Below are 15,186 nucleotides of genomic sequence, written 5' to 3'. Positions count from 1 at the left end.
CAGAAATGATAAACCCCATTTTAAATTTATTTCCACATGACATTTAGATCCTTTGAACCCAAGCCAAACATATTAAAATGATTGAGCGGAAATACAAAAAATTACTCTTTTAGTCCATTTAGCCAACTATACACATATTATATTCTTTATAAATGTTAAATGTTAACATCAGCAGTTTTGGTATTGTGGGGTTTTTTAGGTTTTTTTGGTTGTGTGTGTGTGTGTGTGTGTGTGTGTGTGTGTGTGCGCGCGCGCACGCGCACGCCGCATCCTCGAGTGCACAGACATTTTCTGTTTATTGTTTTGGTTTTTTGACATATTAGGATTGAAAGTAGTCCCACCCAGCAACATTGCCTGTTATTCTTATAAACAACATACAATAGAAATATCTCTTCTGGGAATCAGTAGCTTATCATTTTCCTTATGATACAGAACCTTGCATAATGTATTTTCAATATACACAAGGAGTTGGCTGGAAAGAAACAACAAAGCAGTGTGCTTGATTACAGGACCTAGGACTGCCTATGCAGAAGTCGATAGGGAAGTCTACAAATGGTATCAATACCCAAACATGCAAATAAACATTATGGAAAGCCTGAAATCCTATCAACATCATTTTAAAAATAGTTTAAGTAGTGGGAATAATGGCACAGTAAATGAATTAAGACAAAATCTAATAATTATCAGTTGGGTGTGGTGGCGCACAATCTGTAATCCACATAACTCAGGAAGCCAAAGCAGGAGGATTGCAAATTTGAGGTTTGTAGTTCAATGATAAAGTGGCCCTGGGTTATAGCCTCAGTTAAAAAAAAAGACACCTTGAAGTAGTGGGAATACTAGAATAGAAAATGAATAAAACAAAGTCTAATAACAATCAGTTGGGAACTGGTGGCTCTAGTCTATAATTCCAGTAATTGAGAAGGCTCAGGAAGGAGTATCAAGATCAAGGCTAGCCTCAGCAACTTAGAAGGATTCTGTCTCAAAATATGGTGGCTGAGGAGTAGGCCACCCTAGGTTCAATTCCTAGTAAAGATTGACTATTAAAGATCAACTTTTATTGTATCACATGATGGGAAAGGGTGAAACTATGGGGTGAAAAAAACAGGATGACCAATGTTACAATCAGGATCTGTAAACTCAATTTTTGCACATTGATTTATCTTGAGAAGATCTAATTATTCTATATTTCATCACTTTTACTGTTTCTTAGAGATCTTCCACAAATTTTAACTGAATAAAACTCATTCTATCTTTTAATTTGATGTTATATACTGGACCATTTTACAATAAATCTAAGTAGAGCCAGGTATGGTGATGCACACCTGTAAACCCAACAGATCAGAAGACTGAGTCAGGAGGATCACAAGTTCAAAGACAGGGCCTTAGGCTATCTCAAAAAAAAAATAGGGATGTGACTCAGTGGTTAAGCACTCCTGGGTTCAATCATTGGTGCCCCATCCCCCCAAAATGAATAAATCTAACAATCTTAGTTTCCCTCTATCTTGAAATATTTTCTTTTTTCATCATCATTGATTAGTCTCAGCTTTTATTATTTATTGGTGCTTGGGCCTGCTAAGCTAGTACACTACCAAGTTGGACCCCAGTTTTTTTAAAGATTTCTTAAGAATGATGGCAACACCTAAAAGGATATCACACTGAAATTATTACTGCCATCTATCAGTTTTCCTTATTGCATAGCCTCAAGTATCCCATCTCTTTTAAGAAAGCACCAAAACACTGACTATACCATCTTTTTTTTTGCTGCTTTCTATTATTTGTGAACAGTAAAGAATTTGGAATTTATTATTTTCTATCCATAATTAAAACGAAAATTTACACAGGAAGACCCTTCACAATTACTATAGGAACCAGAAGACAAAAAAATAGCAGCACTCTAGATTCTATTGATGAATGTGAAATTATAAAGCATAATGTTGCAGACTATGAAGTCTTCACATGACACCATCTTAGATAAATGTCCTCAAACAACTTATTTCTAGGAACAAAAAAAGAAAGGTAATATTCTCATTCATTTAAACACTCAACTGGAACTTCATCACGTGAAATATTTATCTGATAAGGAGTTGGAACATGCTGTTTTCCAGAATACAAGATAGTATTCTTGTGCACCAAAAATTACTTCTTAAGTAGAAAAATGCCAAAGGCAGTCTTTAAAGTTGACTAGAATGACAGATGCTGAATATAAAATTTTTAAAGGCTTAGTCAATCCATTTGGCTAAATACAAAAATATGCCATAATTATTAGCACAAAAAAAAATGGTCGTAATCTTTGATAAAACTGGAACCCACACTGTTTCAAACTATTTTTCAAGTATTGCATTCTGATAATCCGAATGTAAAATGAACTACAAAATGATAAGTAACAACAATAGATCTTTATTATACTACTTTCCCTTGTACTACGGAGGCTTAAACTCAGGAGCACTCTACCACTGAGCCACATACTCCCACCCTTTTTAAATCTGAGAGAGGGTCTCACAGGTCCCAAGTTGATGAGGATGGCCTTGACCATGAGACACTATTGCCTCAGCCTTCCTACAGTCACTAGGATTACAGGCATATAGACAGTGCCCAACAACAACAGATCTTTTCAGAAAAATATTTAAAATGTGATATCAATATTTACAAGACGTACTGAGTTTTAGAATCACAAATAACAGCTGATGAGTAATTAGCTATACTGAGAGAATTTTATCCATTTTAGGCTTACGTATCATCAAAACAAGGAATATGGAATCAAAAACAGAATTACATTTTATATTTTATTAATATGAACTTCACTACACTTCAGTGGTTGGGCACCTCAAGCTTGATTTGCTAAAAGGACAATATTAAATTACTTAAACCTCTTTTATTCTATTTCCATCAAAGCTTAACCTTCTAGAAACTTAATTCATATGTAGCATGTTTACAGAAGAGAAAATATTTTCAAGTGCCTGGTGGCTTTAATTCTCACTAAATATTAAAATGATGTATTCACCAAGCTAGGGGTGTAGCTCCATGGACATGTCCTTGCCTAATGGGCATGAAATCCCTGGAATCAATCCCAGCACCACTCTAAAATTTAAAGGGGGGTAGGGGACCTGGATTCAGTTTTCTACCTAATTTATGCATGTCTGTAAGTATCATTAATAACTTTAGTTCTGAAAGATAAAGGCAACAAAATCTAAGTCCCTGAACCTAAGTAACACCACTATTGATTTGGCTCCAATTTAGTAGTATGGAGTCAAATCATTGGAGATACAAATCAAGTGTAATTGAGTGCTCCTGAATTCATTCCTCAGTACTCCTCCCCCAAAAAGAAAAATCTCTTTAATAACCCAACATTAGGGCTGGGGATGTGGCTCAAGCGGTAGCGCGCTCGCCTGGCATGCGTGCGGCCTGGGTTCGATCCTCAGCACCACACACACACACAAAAAAAAAAAAAAAAAAAAAAAAAAAGATGTTGTGTCCACCGAGAAGTGAAAAATAAATATTAAAAAAAAAAACTCTCTCTCTCCTCTCTCACTCTCTTAAAAAAAATAAGTAAATAAAATAAAGGCATTGTGTCCAACTTACACCTAAAAAATAAATATTAAAAAAAAAATAACCCAACATTAAATTGTAGCCTACTGAACTATGTCACTAATATTGATTACTGAATGGATTTGTGAACAGGAATAGAAACTCCCATTCTCAGATTTCACTTAACTCAAACTAACCCTTGAAAGCAATTCCCATCATTTTTAACACCCCAATGTCTCTTCAAACCGAAAGTGTTTAAAATGGAACAGAAATAAAGGAGTGACTGTAAGAAACCTAAAACCAAATAGAACTCAGTAAAGACTACCATGTTTCATTATTGAAAGACAGAAATGGGAAGGATGAAATCTCAAAACACTAGTTTTAGGATCTTTTCACTAAATGAGCCCTACTTCTATCAACTTTGTTATAAAATAATCTCTAAATTCAAGCATGCAACCATTATTGATTTTGGTACTCCAATCTGAAGCCCTAAAGTTAATTTTTCATTCAAGTTTGACTATGCCTTTTGAAATACCAAATAAAGATAGAACACCATAATTTTTAACATTTTTCCATACCCTAACTTTATATACACTTTATTATAAAACAGACTTCCTAAAGAAATTTTACAAATAATAAACTATAAAACTGAATGCTTCATCACAAAGACCCATTTTCCAACATATGAAATATATAAGTTCTGTTCCTATGTATCTGCCATTTTAAATCATTACAATTCACAAAGAACTAGAAAATGCACATAAGAAAAGCAAGCTTAGGCCAGGCATGGTGGTACATGCCTGTAATCCAGCAACTCGCCTGTAATCCCAGCGACTCAGGAGGCTGAGGCAGGAGGATCACAAATTCAAGGCCAGCCTGGGCAACTTAGCGAGACCCTGTCTCAAAATAAAATAAAAAGGGCTGGGGATATAGCTCCGTGATAGAGTGCTTACCTACCATATTATAAGCCCTGGCTTCAAACCCCAGTAGCAGGGGAAAAGAAAAGAAAAGCAAGCTTAATAATATTCAGAATATACTATTATCAATTTATCTACCTACATGACAGTAACTCATTGACATTACTGCTGATATGTTTTTAAAAAATAAGTTTCATACCAACTTTCTTGACAATATTATGCCCCCAGAAACTGGCAGTATGTCAAAACAGAAAAATAATGAAGAATATATATGCTCTTCTTCCATGTGTGAGCATCTGCCAAGCAGTAAGGCTAACAATGGCCTTGGTATTATGAAAAGACTAAATTAAAACAGCTAAAAACTTCATGTTGGCTACAAAAATCAAACTCCCTATCTTTTGATAGTATACCATACATTTACATTTTATTTTTGTATAAATAAAACATTAAAAAGTTATGATACAGCTATGTCCTATTTTAAGATTTTTTTTAATTGAAACAAAGTCTTACCAAGTTGCTTAGGGTTCTAAGTTGCTGAAGCTGGATTTGAACCTGCAATTTCCTGCCTCAGCCTCCCTGCCACAGGGATTACAAACATACACCACCACACCCACATTAAATGATTTTCATTCCTGTTTTTATCTAATTTCAAGATTATCTTAATGTCAAGATACCTTTTTAATGAAAATATGTCTGACCTTAATGCCTCACAATCTACCACAGCTGAAAGTAGAAAGGCATGTCATACATAATAACAAGCCCATTATTGTACTACATCAGAAAACCTTAAAATTTAAAACCAAATTATTTTTAATTTAAAATATGCTAAACCCAAAATAGAAAACCTTATAAAATGATACACAGCTTGAGATGTAAGTCTTAGTATGTAACGTTATCTGTTGTGTATTACTTGCTGAACAAGGCAGGTATCTACAATAAAAAGCAAAACGTCACATGTGAAGTCATGTGAAGAGGATGGATTTGACCATCCTTCCAATAAGTATATAAAGAGAATCAAAAGAACTCTTCATTTTCCCAGTACTTCAATTTTATAAACTGCACATATTGGGCTGGGGATGTTCCTCAGCACCACATACAAAGATGTTGTGTCCCCCCGAAAACTAAAAAATAAATATTAAGATTCTCTAAAAAAAAAATAAATAAAATGCACATATTTTCTTAGCTATCACTGGTCAACAAAAATCAATCAATAAGTCAGGCACAGTGGTACACTACTATATTCCCAGGAACTTGGGAGGCTGAGGCATGAGGATCACAAGTTCAAAGTCAGCTTCAGCAACTTAGTTGAGACCGTGTCTAAAACTAAAAAATAAAAGGGCTGGGGAGGTGGCCCAGTGGTTAAGCACCCCTGGGTTCAATCCCTGGGACCAAAAAAAAATTTAAAAACAATCACTGAACCAATAGTTAAAAATTTAATAACACATTAAATGTTTACAATAAAGATTTTTTTAAAAAACATGCCCCCATTTTGAAGTCAAATAAAAAGCTATTAATTAGATTTTAAAAGAAACATTTGCATTTTAGACCTTTAGGAAATCAATTTTTAATTGGTACATCATAATTTAAGACATAAGTCATTCATTGTTACATGTTCCTAGCAGTAAACAATAGAAAAATACAGTTTGCTCAATCTGGCTCCGGGAAAATCAACTTTCTACTATGAAACAGAGTGAACCTTATTTATGTCACTAGCAGACCATGACACTGATTTAACATGCTCTAACTTCATATAAGTTTCATAAAGGGCCACAGAGAGACAAAACCTAGTGTTCAAGCAGCCAACCTATTTTTTAAGTACTTTGGAGTAAATCATATGAAATGATCAATATTCACGAACAGACAACTCAAGCAACTCCTGGAGAACTCAAAAGAAAGCTCTCCAGCGAGGTTCAATGGCACACACCCCTATAATCCCAATGACTTGGGAAGCTGAGGCAGGAGGACACAAGTTCCAGGCAAGCTTCAGCTGGGATATAGCTCAGTCATTAAGTGCCCCTGAGTTTAATCTCCAATACTTTAAAAAAGCAGGGGTGGGAGGTGGTGGCTGGCTCTGTAGCTTAGCACCCCTGAGTTCCATCTCCCGTACGAAAAAAAAAAAAAAAAGTAAAAATAAAAAGGGCTGGGAATATAACTTAGTGGGGTAAAGAGTCCCTGGGTTCAATCCCTACCACCAAAAGGAAAGAAAACAAAGAGGGAGGCAGGGAAAAGAAAGAGTTCTCCTGGATCATTTTTGTCCTAAAATTTATTACTAACAGCCAAATCAGGGCTGGGGTTGTGGCTCAAGCGGTAGCGCGCTCGCCTGGCATGCGTGCGGCCCGGGTTCGATCCTCAGCACCACATACCAACAAAGATGTTGTGTCCGCCGAGAACTAAAAAATAAATATTTAAAAAAAAAAAAAAAAAACAGCCAAATCAAAGGCATTTATCCCTTCGTGGAGAAGAAGGATTTCTAGAGCTGCAAAAGAACAAGCTGTGAGCTCATCATGAAACTGGCCAAACAACGTAGCAAATATTAGAAAATAATATTTGAAACTTAAATTGGGTTTCAACTTCCATACCTTCAATGTATATAACATTAGCTAATATAGTCAATACTTGATATCTGAGGATTCAAGCTACCAAAAGTTGCAGAAGTATTCAGAAAAATAAAAGTAATTCTTTATCATCAACTAAACACAGTATAACAAATATTTACACTTCTGCCATACTAGAAATGATTTAAAATATAAAAAATGCTGTTACATGCAAAAACTTTTGATATTTTGATTGAGACTTGAATTATGCCCAGATTAGGGGGTTCACAGGAAATACTACAACCAATGACATATTCAGAATTTAGAAGAGAAACAGACTATTATGTTAGCCAGAAATAATCTGCTTAAAAAGCAGGTTAGTGGGCTGGAGATGTGGCTCAAGCAGTAGTGCGCTCGCATGCATGTGGCCCGGGTTCGATCCTCAGCACCACATACAAAGATGTTGTGTCCGCCGAAAACTAAAAAAATAAATAAATAAATACTAAAATTCTCACTCTCTCTTTTAAAAAAAAAGCAGATTAGTGGAGCCAGGCAAGGTGGCACAGGCCTGTAATCCCAGCTACTTGGGAGGCTGAGACAGGAGAATCACAAATTAAAAGCCAGCCTAAGCAACTAAGCCAGGCCCTTTCTCAAATGAAAAATAAAAAGGGCTGAGGGGTGTGACTCAGTGGTTAAGCACCCCTGGGTTCAATCCTTCTACCAAAAAAAAAAAAAAAAACCACCACATAGGTGGAGCTTCCAGATTAGTACACACTGATGTACTGATATACACTCAGAGAAAAGCATGAAAACTCTGCTTCCTGGGTACCTCCCCACCACCCAGCCTTATGTATCTCTTCTACATATCAGTTTACCTCTGCTATTGAACAAAATTCCAGAAGGATTGAAAAAACTACTGTGTATATAGGAAAAATATTTCATAACCAAGACTCTCAAACAGAAATTTGTGTTACCTACATAAATCTATTTTTGTCTTCTAGTGCTTTCAATGTTATCTTGGACTGATGAGGGAAGTGGACAAAAAAAAAAGAAAGAAAAAGTGGTAAACTGGTATAATAATAGTAGTAAAATTCTAAGATATATACAAGAGAAAGGGAGCTGGGCTCAGTGGTGCATGCCTATACCACAGCAACTTGGGAGGTTCAGCAAGAAGATCACAAGTTCAAGAACCTGGCAACTTACCAAGCACTTTCTCAAAACAAAAATAAACCAGTCACAGTGGCAAACACTTATAATCCAAGCAACCCAGGAGGCTGAGACAGGAGGACTGGACTACAAGTTCAAGGCCAGCCTCAGTAACGTAGTGAGGCCCTAAGCAACATTGTGAGACCCTGACTCACAATAAAAAATAGAGAGCTGTGAATGTTGCAAAAGCATCCCTTGCTTTAAGTCAAGGTACCAAAAGTAAACAAACAAAAAGGGCTGGAAATGTAGGTCAGTGGCAGGCTCCCACTCCACCCCCATTCAATCCTCAGTACCACAGAGGGAAAATTTTCAAAAAGATTTCCTATATAGAAAACTACATGGGGGCTGGGGATATGGCTCAAGCAGTAGCGCGCTCGCCTGGCATGCGTGTGGCCAGAGTTCGATCCTCAGCACCACATACCAACAAAGATGTTGTGTCCGCCGAGAACTAAAAAATAAATATTAAAAAAGTTCTCTCTCTCAAAAAAAAAAAAAAAAAAAGAAAGAAAGAAAAGAAAACTACACGGGGCCCCGGCGTGGTGAGCACACACCTTTAATCCCAGTGGCTCAGGAGGCTAGGAGAGGAGAATCAGGAGTTCAAGACCAGCCTCAGCAATGGTGAGGTGCTCTAGGGCCGGGGATGTGACTCAGTGGTCAAGTACTCCCCACTCCAGTTCACTCCCTAGCACCATTATTAAAAAAAAAAAAAAAAACCTACAGGAGCACTCTTGCCCCTCTCCCAGTTTCAAGGAGCCAGAAGGATTCCAAGTCATTTTCTTTCCCTTTTAATAAAATTCCTGCTCTCTTCCTTTAAATTAAAAAAAATAACAAAAACTTCATGGACAAGTGCAGTGGGATGCACCATAAATCCTACCTTCTTCAAATGCTCACAGGGGGGATTGCCTGACTAAAGGAGGATGGGGCCAGCCTGAGTAACAACATAGCAGGACCCAATTCCTCATCCTTGAAAAATAAAGAGCTGAGGCTCATGCCCTGCAAGCATGAGGCCCTGGTTTGATTCCCAACACCAAAAAAATGAAAAGACTATCAACCAAAAACTTCAATATGCATGGCTTTTGATCCAGTGACTGAACTTGTAAGGATCAATACTAAAAATTCCATAATATTAACTATTTTGTTGGTACTTAAATTAAAAAAGTAGTAGTTCCAATGTCTAACTGTTCAATTTTTTCCACAACTGAAAAAATTATACACTCTGCACACGCAAAGGAAAAACTGTGAATGCAATAAAAGCTAAAAAAAGAGATTTAAACTCAGGTGACAAGCAAACCTACACAAATTGGATAGATTTGATTTGTGCTTTATATAATTGTCATTTCATGTTTATATATTAAGCTTTACTACTCTGAATTTAAAGGGAGGGGTATTAAGTTTCCAAAAAGCTACCTTGTTCAAAAAAAAGAAAGCACTAACAACCAGAATTTCTAAATAGCCCAGGACATTGAATAGATTCCTAACAAATGGTGGAAAAAAACAAGCAAACATGGATGATAACTAACATGTGGCTTAAATTTTTTTTTCTTATATTTTCCTAAGTGAAGAAAAAAAATCTTAAATTTTTGGTCGTGATTCACAAAAGTAGCAAATTTTACCAGAGCCAAATTATTTTTAAAATTTTAAAAAATAAAAAACCAAAGTAAAAAGAAAGAATCTAGGATCCTCTAAATACCTGTTTTTTGAAATACCTCGGTTTTTTGCTCACAGGAGGAAGGTCACATAAGATAATAGGAACAAGAACAGGCTTCCATGGATTTGAACTAGGGAGAGGTACTGATATCCTCAGTACCTCATTAAGACTAGCTTTTTTATTTAAGACCTTCCCTACTAATAAGTGTCTGGACAACAACCAAAAAGTATAAAAAAAACTATCTCAAAATTTACCTCCACACATTTCTAATTCTAGAAACTTCCAAAATAACTAAAACATTCCTCACTTGATCTCTCATTTTTTATTCTGTAATTCCAGGAAAAAAAATTACATAAAAATGTTTGAAGAATAAAAAAAAAAAAAAAAAAAAAAAAAATCAAGCCTCTTCCATGCTCACAGAACTTTTAATAGAGAAAATTTTTTCATTACAGTCTAACTCCAAATGAACAGGGTACAATAATCTGCTACATCACTGCCATAATCCTTAGTGCCCATCAAGTACCTACCTCAGGTTCCTTCATTTGCAGCAGTTACTTCACCACTATTTCCTTGTGTCTCTCCACAGCACAGTGACATTTCCCTCAAGAACACTAATCATCCAGACTACATTCACAGGTCTACTTACAAAACAAAGTTCTTAGTACCCTAACACAATTAAAACATAAATACTTTTGAATTAGCAAAAGCTAAAAAAAAAACACACATTGAACTTAGAATAATTAAAATCAAGGCTGAATTTTAAAATGGCCAGGAATTTAGGTTTTAGGTTGTCAGGGGTTTAATCACTATAATTTTGGTTTCGTGGTATAATAACTAGATTTATGAGAGGCTCAAAGGAAATTTATCACTTAAAAAAAAAAAAAAGAAGAAGAATGATAATGGCAGGTAAAAGTACTTAGAGCCAGGCTCACTGGCATACCCTGAAATAAAAACCAGGGACTCCAGAGGATCACAAACTGGAGGCCAGCCTCAGCAACTTAGCAAGACTTGAGCTGGGGATATAGCTCAGCTGGAGAATGCTTGCCTAGCATGCACTAGGCCCTTGGTTCAATCCCTAGTACTACCACCTCAAAAAAAAAAAAAAAAAACCTTAGCAAGACTATCTCAAAATTTGAAAAATGGCTAGGGATATAACCTAGTGGTAAAGTTCCCCTGGGTTCAATCCCCAATATCTGGGTTTAAAAAAAAAAAACAGTGCTTAGAATTATGCAGCTGAGAAAGTATTGTGTTTATAGAGCCACTGAGACAGGCCAAGCATGGAGGAACACACTACAATCCTAGCAAGTGGGTGATATAGGAGGATGGAAGTTCAAAGCCAGCCTCTACAACTTAGCAAAACCCTGTCTCAAAAAATACAAAGGGCTTGGGGATGTAGCTCAGTGTTTAAGCAACCCTTAGTTCAATCCCTAGTATACCCCACACCCACCCATCCCCACACACAGCCACCCCCCAACACACACACACACACACACACACACACACACACACACACAAATTGAGATAGGGCGGGGAATGCAGCTCACTAGTAGAGTGCTTGCCTACTAGCATGCATAAAGGCCCTGGGTTTAGCTCTCATTACCAGAAACAAACATTTAATTAGTTAAAAGAATTCTTACCCTACCAGCTCACCTAACAAACATTTCATAAGTTAAAAGAATTCTTACCCTACCAGTTCACCTTCTCAATTCTACATCAACTAAGCACAGAGGAAACTTCAGAATGACTTCAATACTATCAAGCTAACTTCTTGGGGGGAAAACCTAGCAAATTTAAGTATCTATGAGGAATATCACAAATTAAACCAAAAAAACTGAATCTTCAATATCGATTACACTCATCATTGCACTTTTTTGTCCCCTGGGGGACAAGAGAGCGAAGGGTAGTACTGGGGATTATAAACAAAGCATTATACCACAGAGCTATATTCCCAGCCTTTTTTATTTTGAGATAGGGTCTCCCTAAGTTACCCAGTCTGGCCTCAAATTTGTGATCCTTCTGCCTCAGGCTTCCTAGTAACTGAGATTGCAGGCATGGGACACCATGTCCAGAGTTTGCACTTATTTGATAGTTGTTTTCAACTTTCTTTATTAGGTAACAGCAGACATGGCATACTTATCAACACTGAGCCAGGTGCCAAAGTACATGCATATAACCAATAAAGCTGGAAGCTGAGGAGGGAGGATCACAAGTTCAAGGCCAAGACCCCCATTCTCAAAATAAAAACTTAAAAAGGAATGAAATGTTGCTCAATGGTTAAGTACTGCTGGGATCAATCGCCAGCACCCAAAAAACAAAACAAACAAACAAACCCAAAGAGTGAGCATCAGAGAGAAAGCTATTCAAAATCTATTAAGTGCTGTGAGAAACAGCAGGTCTGGTGGGCCATTTTCAAAATATAGTATTCAGCCTTAACTGGATCCAAATGTAGCCATTTTAATTACAGCCCTTCCCTTTGACTGCCTCAATTTTAAAATTAGCCAACTGCATAGACTATATCTGAGTCCTCCAATCAAGGCAAAAGGCATCACTATGTTAGGTATATTAACCAGGGAACATCCCACCAGGTAAACTTGCAAGCCAGGTTCTGTAGTAAGCCTTTCTGTTAAGAAGTAAAAGTTTGCCTTGCCCACCCACTTTCAAGCATGTGACTGATTTCTTACAGTACCTCATTATTTCTAACAATGTTAAAAAAAAAAAAAAAGAGGAAGAAAGAAAGGGGACACTGTAAGCCCACACCTGTAATCCCAGCAACTTGGGAGGCTGAGACAAGAGGATTATAAATTCAAGGTCTGCCTCAGCAACTTAACAAAACCCTGTCTCAAAATAAAAATTCAAAATAAAAATGGCTGAGGATGTGGCTCAATAGTTAAGTGTACCTGTGTTCAATTCCTATACAAAAAAAAATTTTTACAAAAGAAACCTATTTGGGAGGGGAAGAAAATGTAAAACATGGACAGTATTTTTTCTATTAGATGGGATTTTCTTTCTTTTTCTGAACTTTCAAAATTTTTTCCAGACATTGAAAATACTCCACAAGGCAGTTCAAATAATTACATTTCAGATTACATATAAACTATATTAACAATCATAATTAATAAAGGATAACTACGAAAATTTTAAGATACTGAAGCAACAATCAAAAGAAGCAAAACAACCAGGCATGGTGGTACATGCCTATAATACCAACAAGTCAGGAGTCTGGGGCAAGAGCCCCATTAACGTAGCAAGGTACCAAGTAATTTAGTAAGAATCTGTCCCCCAAAAAATAAAATAAAATGGGTTGTGGATGTGGCTCAGGGGTTAAGCACCCCTGGGTTCAATCCCTGGTACCAAAAAAAAGAAAAAAGGCAGAAAAACAAAAACTATAATAACACCATTTAGTTCTGTGCCAGACTGTATAAAAATCAATTCAAATGCACTATAATCCTTAATGTTCAAATTATTTTCATTTTAGTGATAAAAGAAACCTGATCAAGCTCACACAGCTAAAAACACCAGAGCCAAGATACGAATCCAATTCTGACTCCAAGTCTCAAGTACCACTACATTTCCAAGAGAAAGGAATTAAGATTTGTTCTCTATCAGCTAAAAACATTTTCCTAAGAAAATATTTTTTTTAAAAACAAAAAGGTGGCACCACAAGAAAAGAAATTTAAATACACATACCTCTACTTCATCTCCTTCACTAATTTCTTTTTTTATATCAGGTGGTGGTGGTAATCTAACTTCATTAAATGGAACCTGGCGTTCTGGTTGCCAACTGAAGGATTAGAAAAGGAATGAATTTTAAAATACATATTCTAAACAGCATCTAATATGGAAGCTATATAGTCTATGTTTAATGCCATATATTTTCAGGTTAGCTTTTCATTTAATTTTCCCTAAAGAGGAAAAAGACATATTAATACTCTAATTTCCTAAATAATTTCATTGAGGTAGAACAGATTTTACATGACTCGATGAAATTTATAAATAATCAACACTGATAACAGTGTATTACTTTCCAAATTACTCATTGTTAAGAATGGTTTACGGCTTTATTCTGCAAATAAGAGACTAAGTTTAGAGTAACCACTAAGGTTTGAAATAATGTAACATTTACACAGCTGCCAAAAAATGGTGGGATTAATTTATTTCAAACACAACTATGTGACTTGTCAAAAATTATAAAGTTTCATAGATTTACAAAATAAAAACTACATGCACATGCTCAGAAGTACAAAAAAAAAAAAAAAAAACCAGCAATTTAGGTGGGACATGCAGCTCAGGAATAAAGTGTGTGCCTATCATGCACACAACCCTGGGCTTGATCCACAGTATTCAAAAAAAATAAACTTTTTTAAAGGTAATTTTTTGAATAGTTGAATTACAAAACATTTCATATTGTCCTTTTCAATTTATCTTTTCTACAATGGATACATACATTATAATTAGGACCTAGGAAAAACTTGGTCTTTCTTTATAACAAATACGAATATACTAAATTAGTCATTTAGCTGTTGCTTACTTGATAGGTCCTGTTGTATTTTAAGATGAACTGATAAAGCTATAAACATTTTTCCCTACTCTTAAATTCTCACACGTTATATGTCTGGAACGTATACCAGCATATAAAAATGTTCTAAAGCCTTTATCTGCCAAAGCTGGGTAAAGCAACAGTTGCCAAATACAAAACTGAAGTGTACTTCCTTTTCACCATTATGGTCAAAATGGTAGATGCTCAAAGAGAGACATCATCTCAATACTGCTTTCTATATGAAGCAGCTGGTAGACATCTTTTATTATTATTATATTGTGTGCATAGTGCTGGGGAATTGAACCCAGGACCTCCTGTAACAAGCACTCTACCACTGCGCAAAATCCCCCAGCTCCAAGCAAAGACCTTTTCAGGCAGTACCAGAAGCAGCTTAAAAGTGGAATTTGAACAGTTCTTTCACTGTCAATTAAATTGTGCTCTTTTATAAGCCTTCTCAACCAAGCCTAGCTTACGTACGGTCTTGCTCACTTTAGACTGCCTAGCCCTTACAATATTTGTGGAATTAGTTCATATTGATTAAAACCAAGCAGTTAAAGTGGTCTGATATTTTATTTTCTCTAATATTAATCATTTGGAAGGCCTTTTACAGTATCATTTCAAAATTCTGGGATTACAATTTAAGCATATTACAATATCACTTGATGTTGCATTTATTTTCTACAAAAACTTACTGAATCAAATCCATACATGTTTTGCAAAGACAAAGGACTTGGGGGGAAAAAAAGAACAAGAACAAAAAAAAAAAAAAAAAAAACCAGGAGCAGAAAAAGGAGTGAAAGGATACCAAAATTGGGCTTA

At 35.9% G+C, this 15,186-nt stretch overlaps 1 protein-coding gene across 7 annotated transcripts in view; it reads right to left on the bottom strand.

The window, feature by feature from the left end:
* The window catches only part of FXR1 (FMR1 autosomal homolog 1), a 70,389-nt gene that overhangs the window by 30,524 nt on the left and 24,679 nt on the right, over positions 1-15,186 (bottom strand). For all 7 annotated transcript variants that reach the window (XM_081301251.1, XM_081301256.1, XM_081301250.1 and 4 more), the window contains exon 3: positions 13,518-13,611. In XM_081301251.1, the coding sequence (XP_081157377.1) occupies positions 13,518-13,611 (94 nt within the window). The remainder of the gene's footprint in view (positions 1-13,517; positions 13,612-15,186) is intronic.

This window comes from Spermophilus citellus (genome assembly GCF_964194105.1).
Source record: "Spermophilus citellus genome assembly, chromosome: 7".
Classification (NCBI taxonomy): Eukaryota; Metazoa; Chordata; class Mammalia; order Rodentia; family Sciuridae; genus Spermophilus; species Spermophilus citellus.
This window is presented reverse-complemented; position numbering and strand designations above follow the sequence as displayed.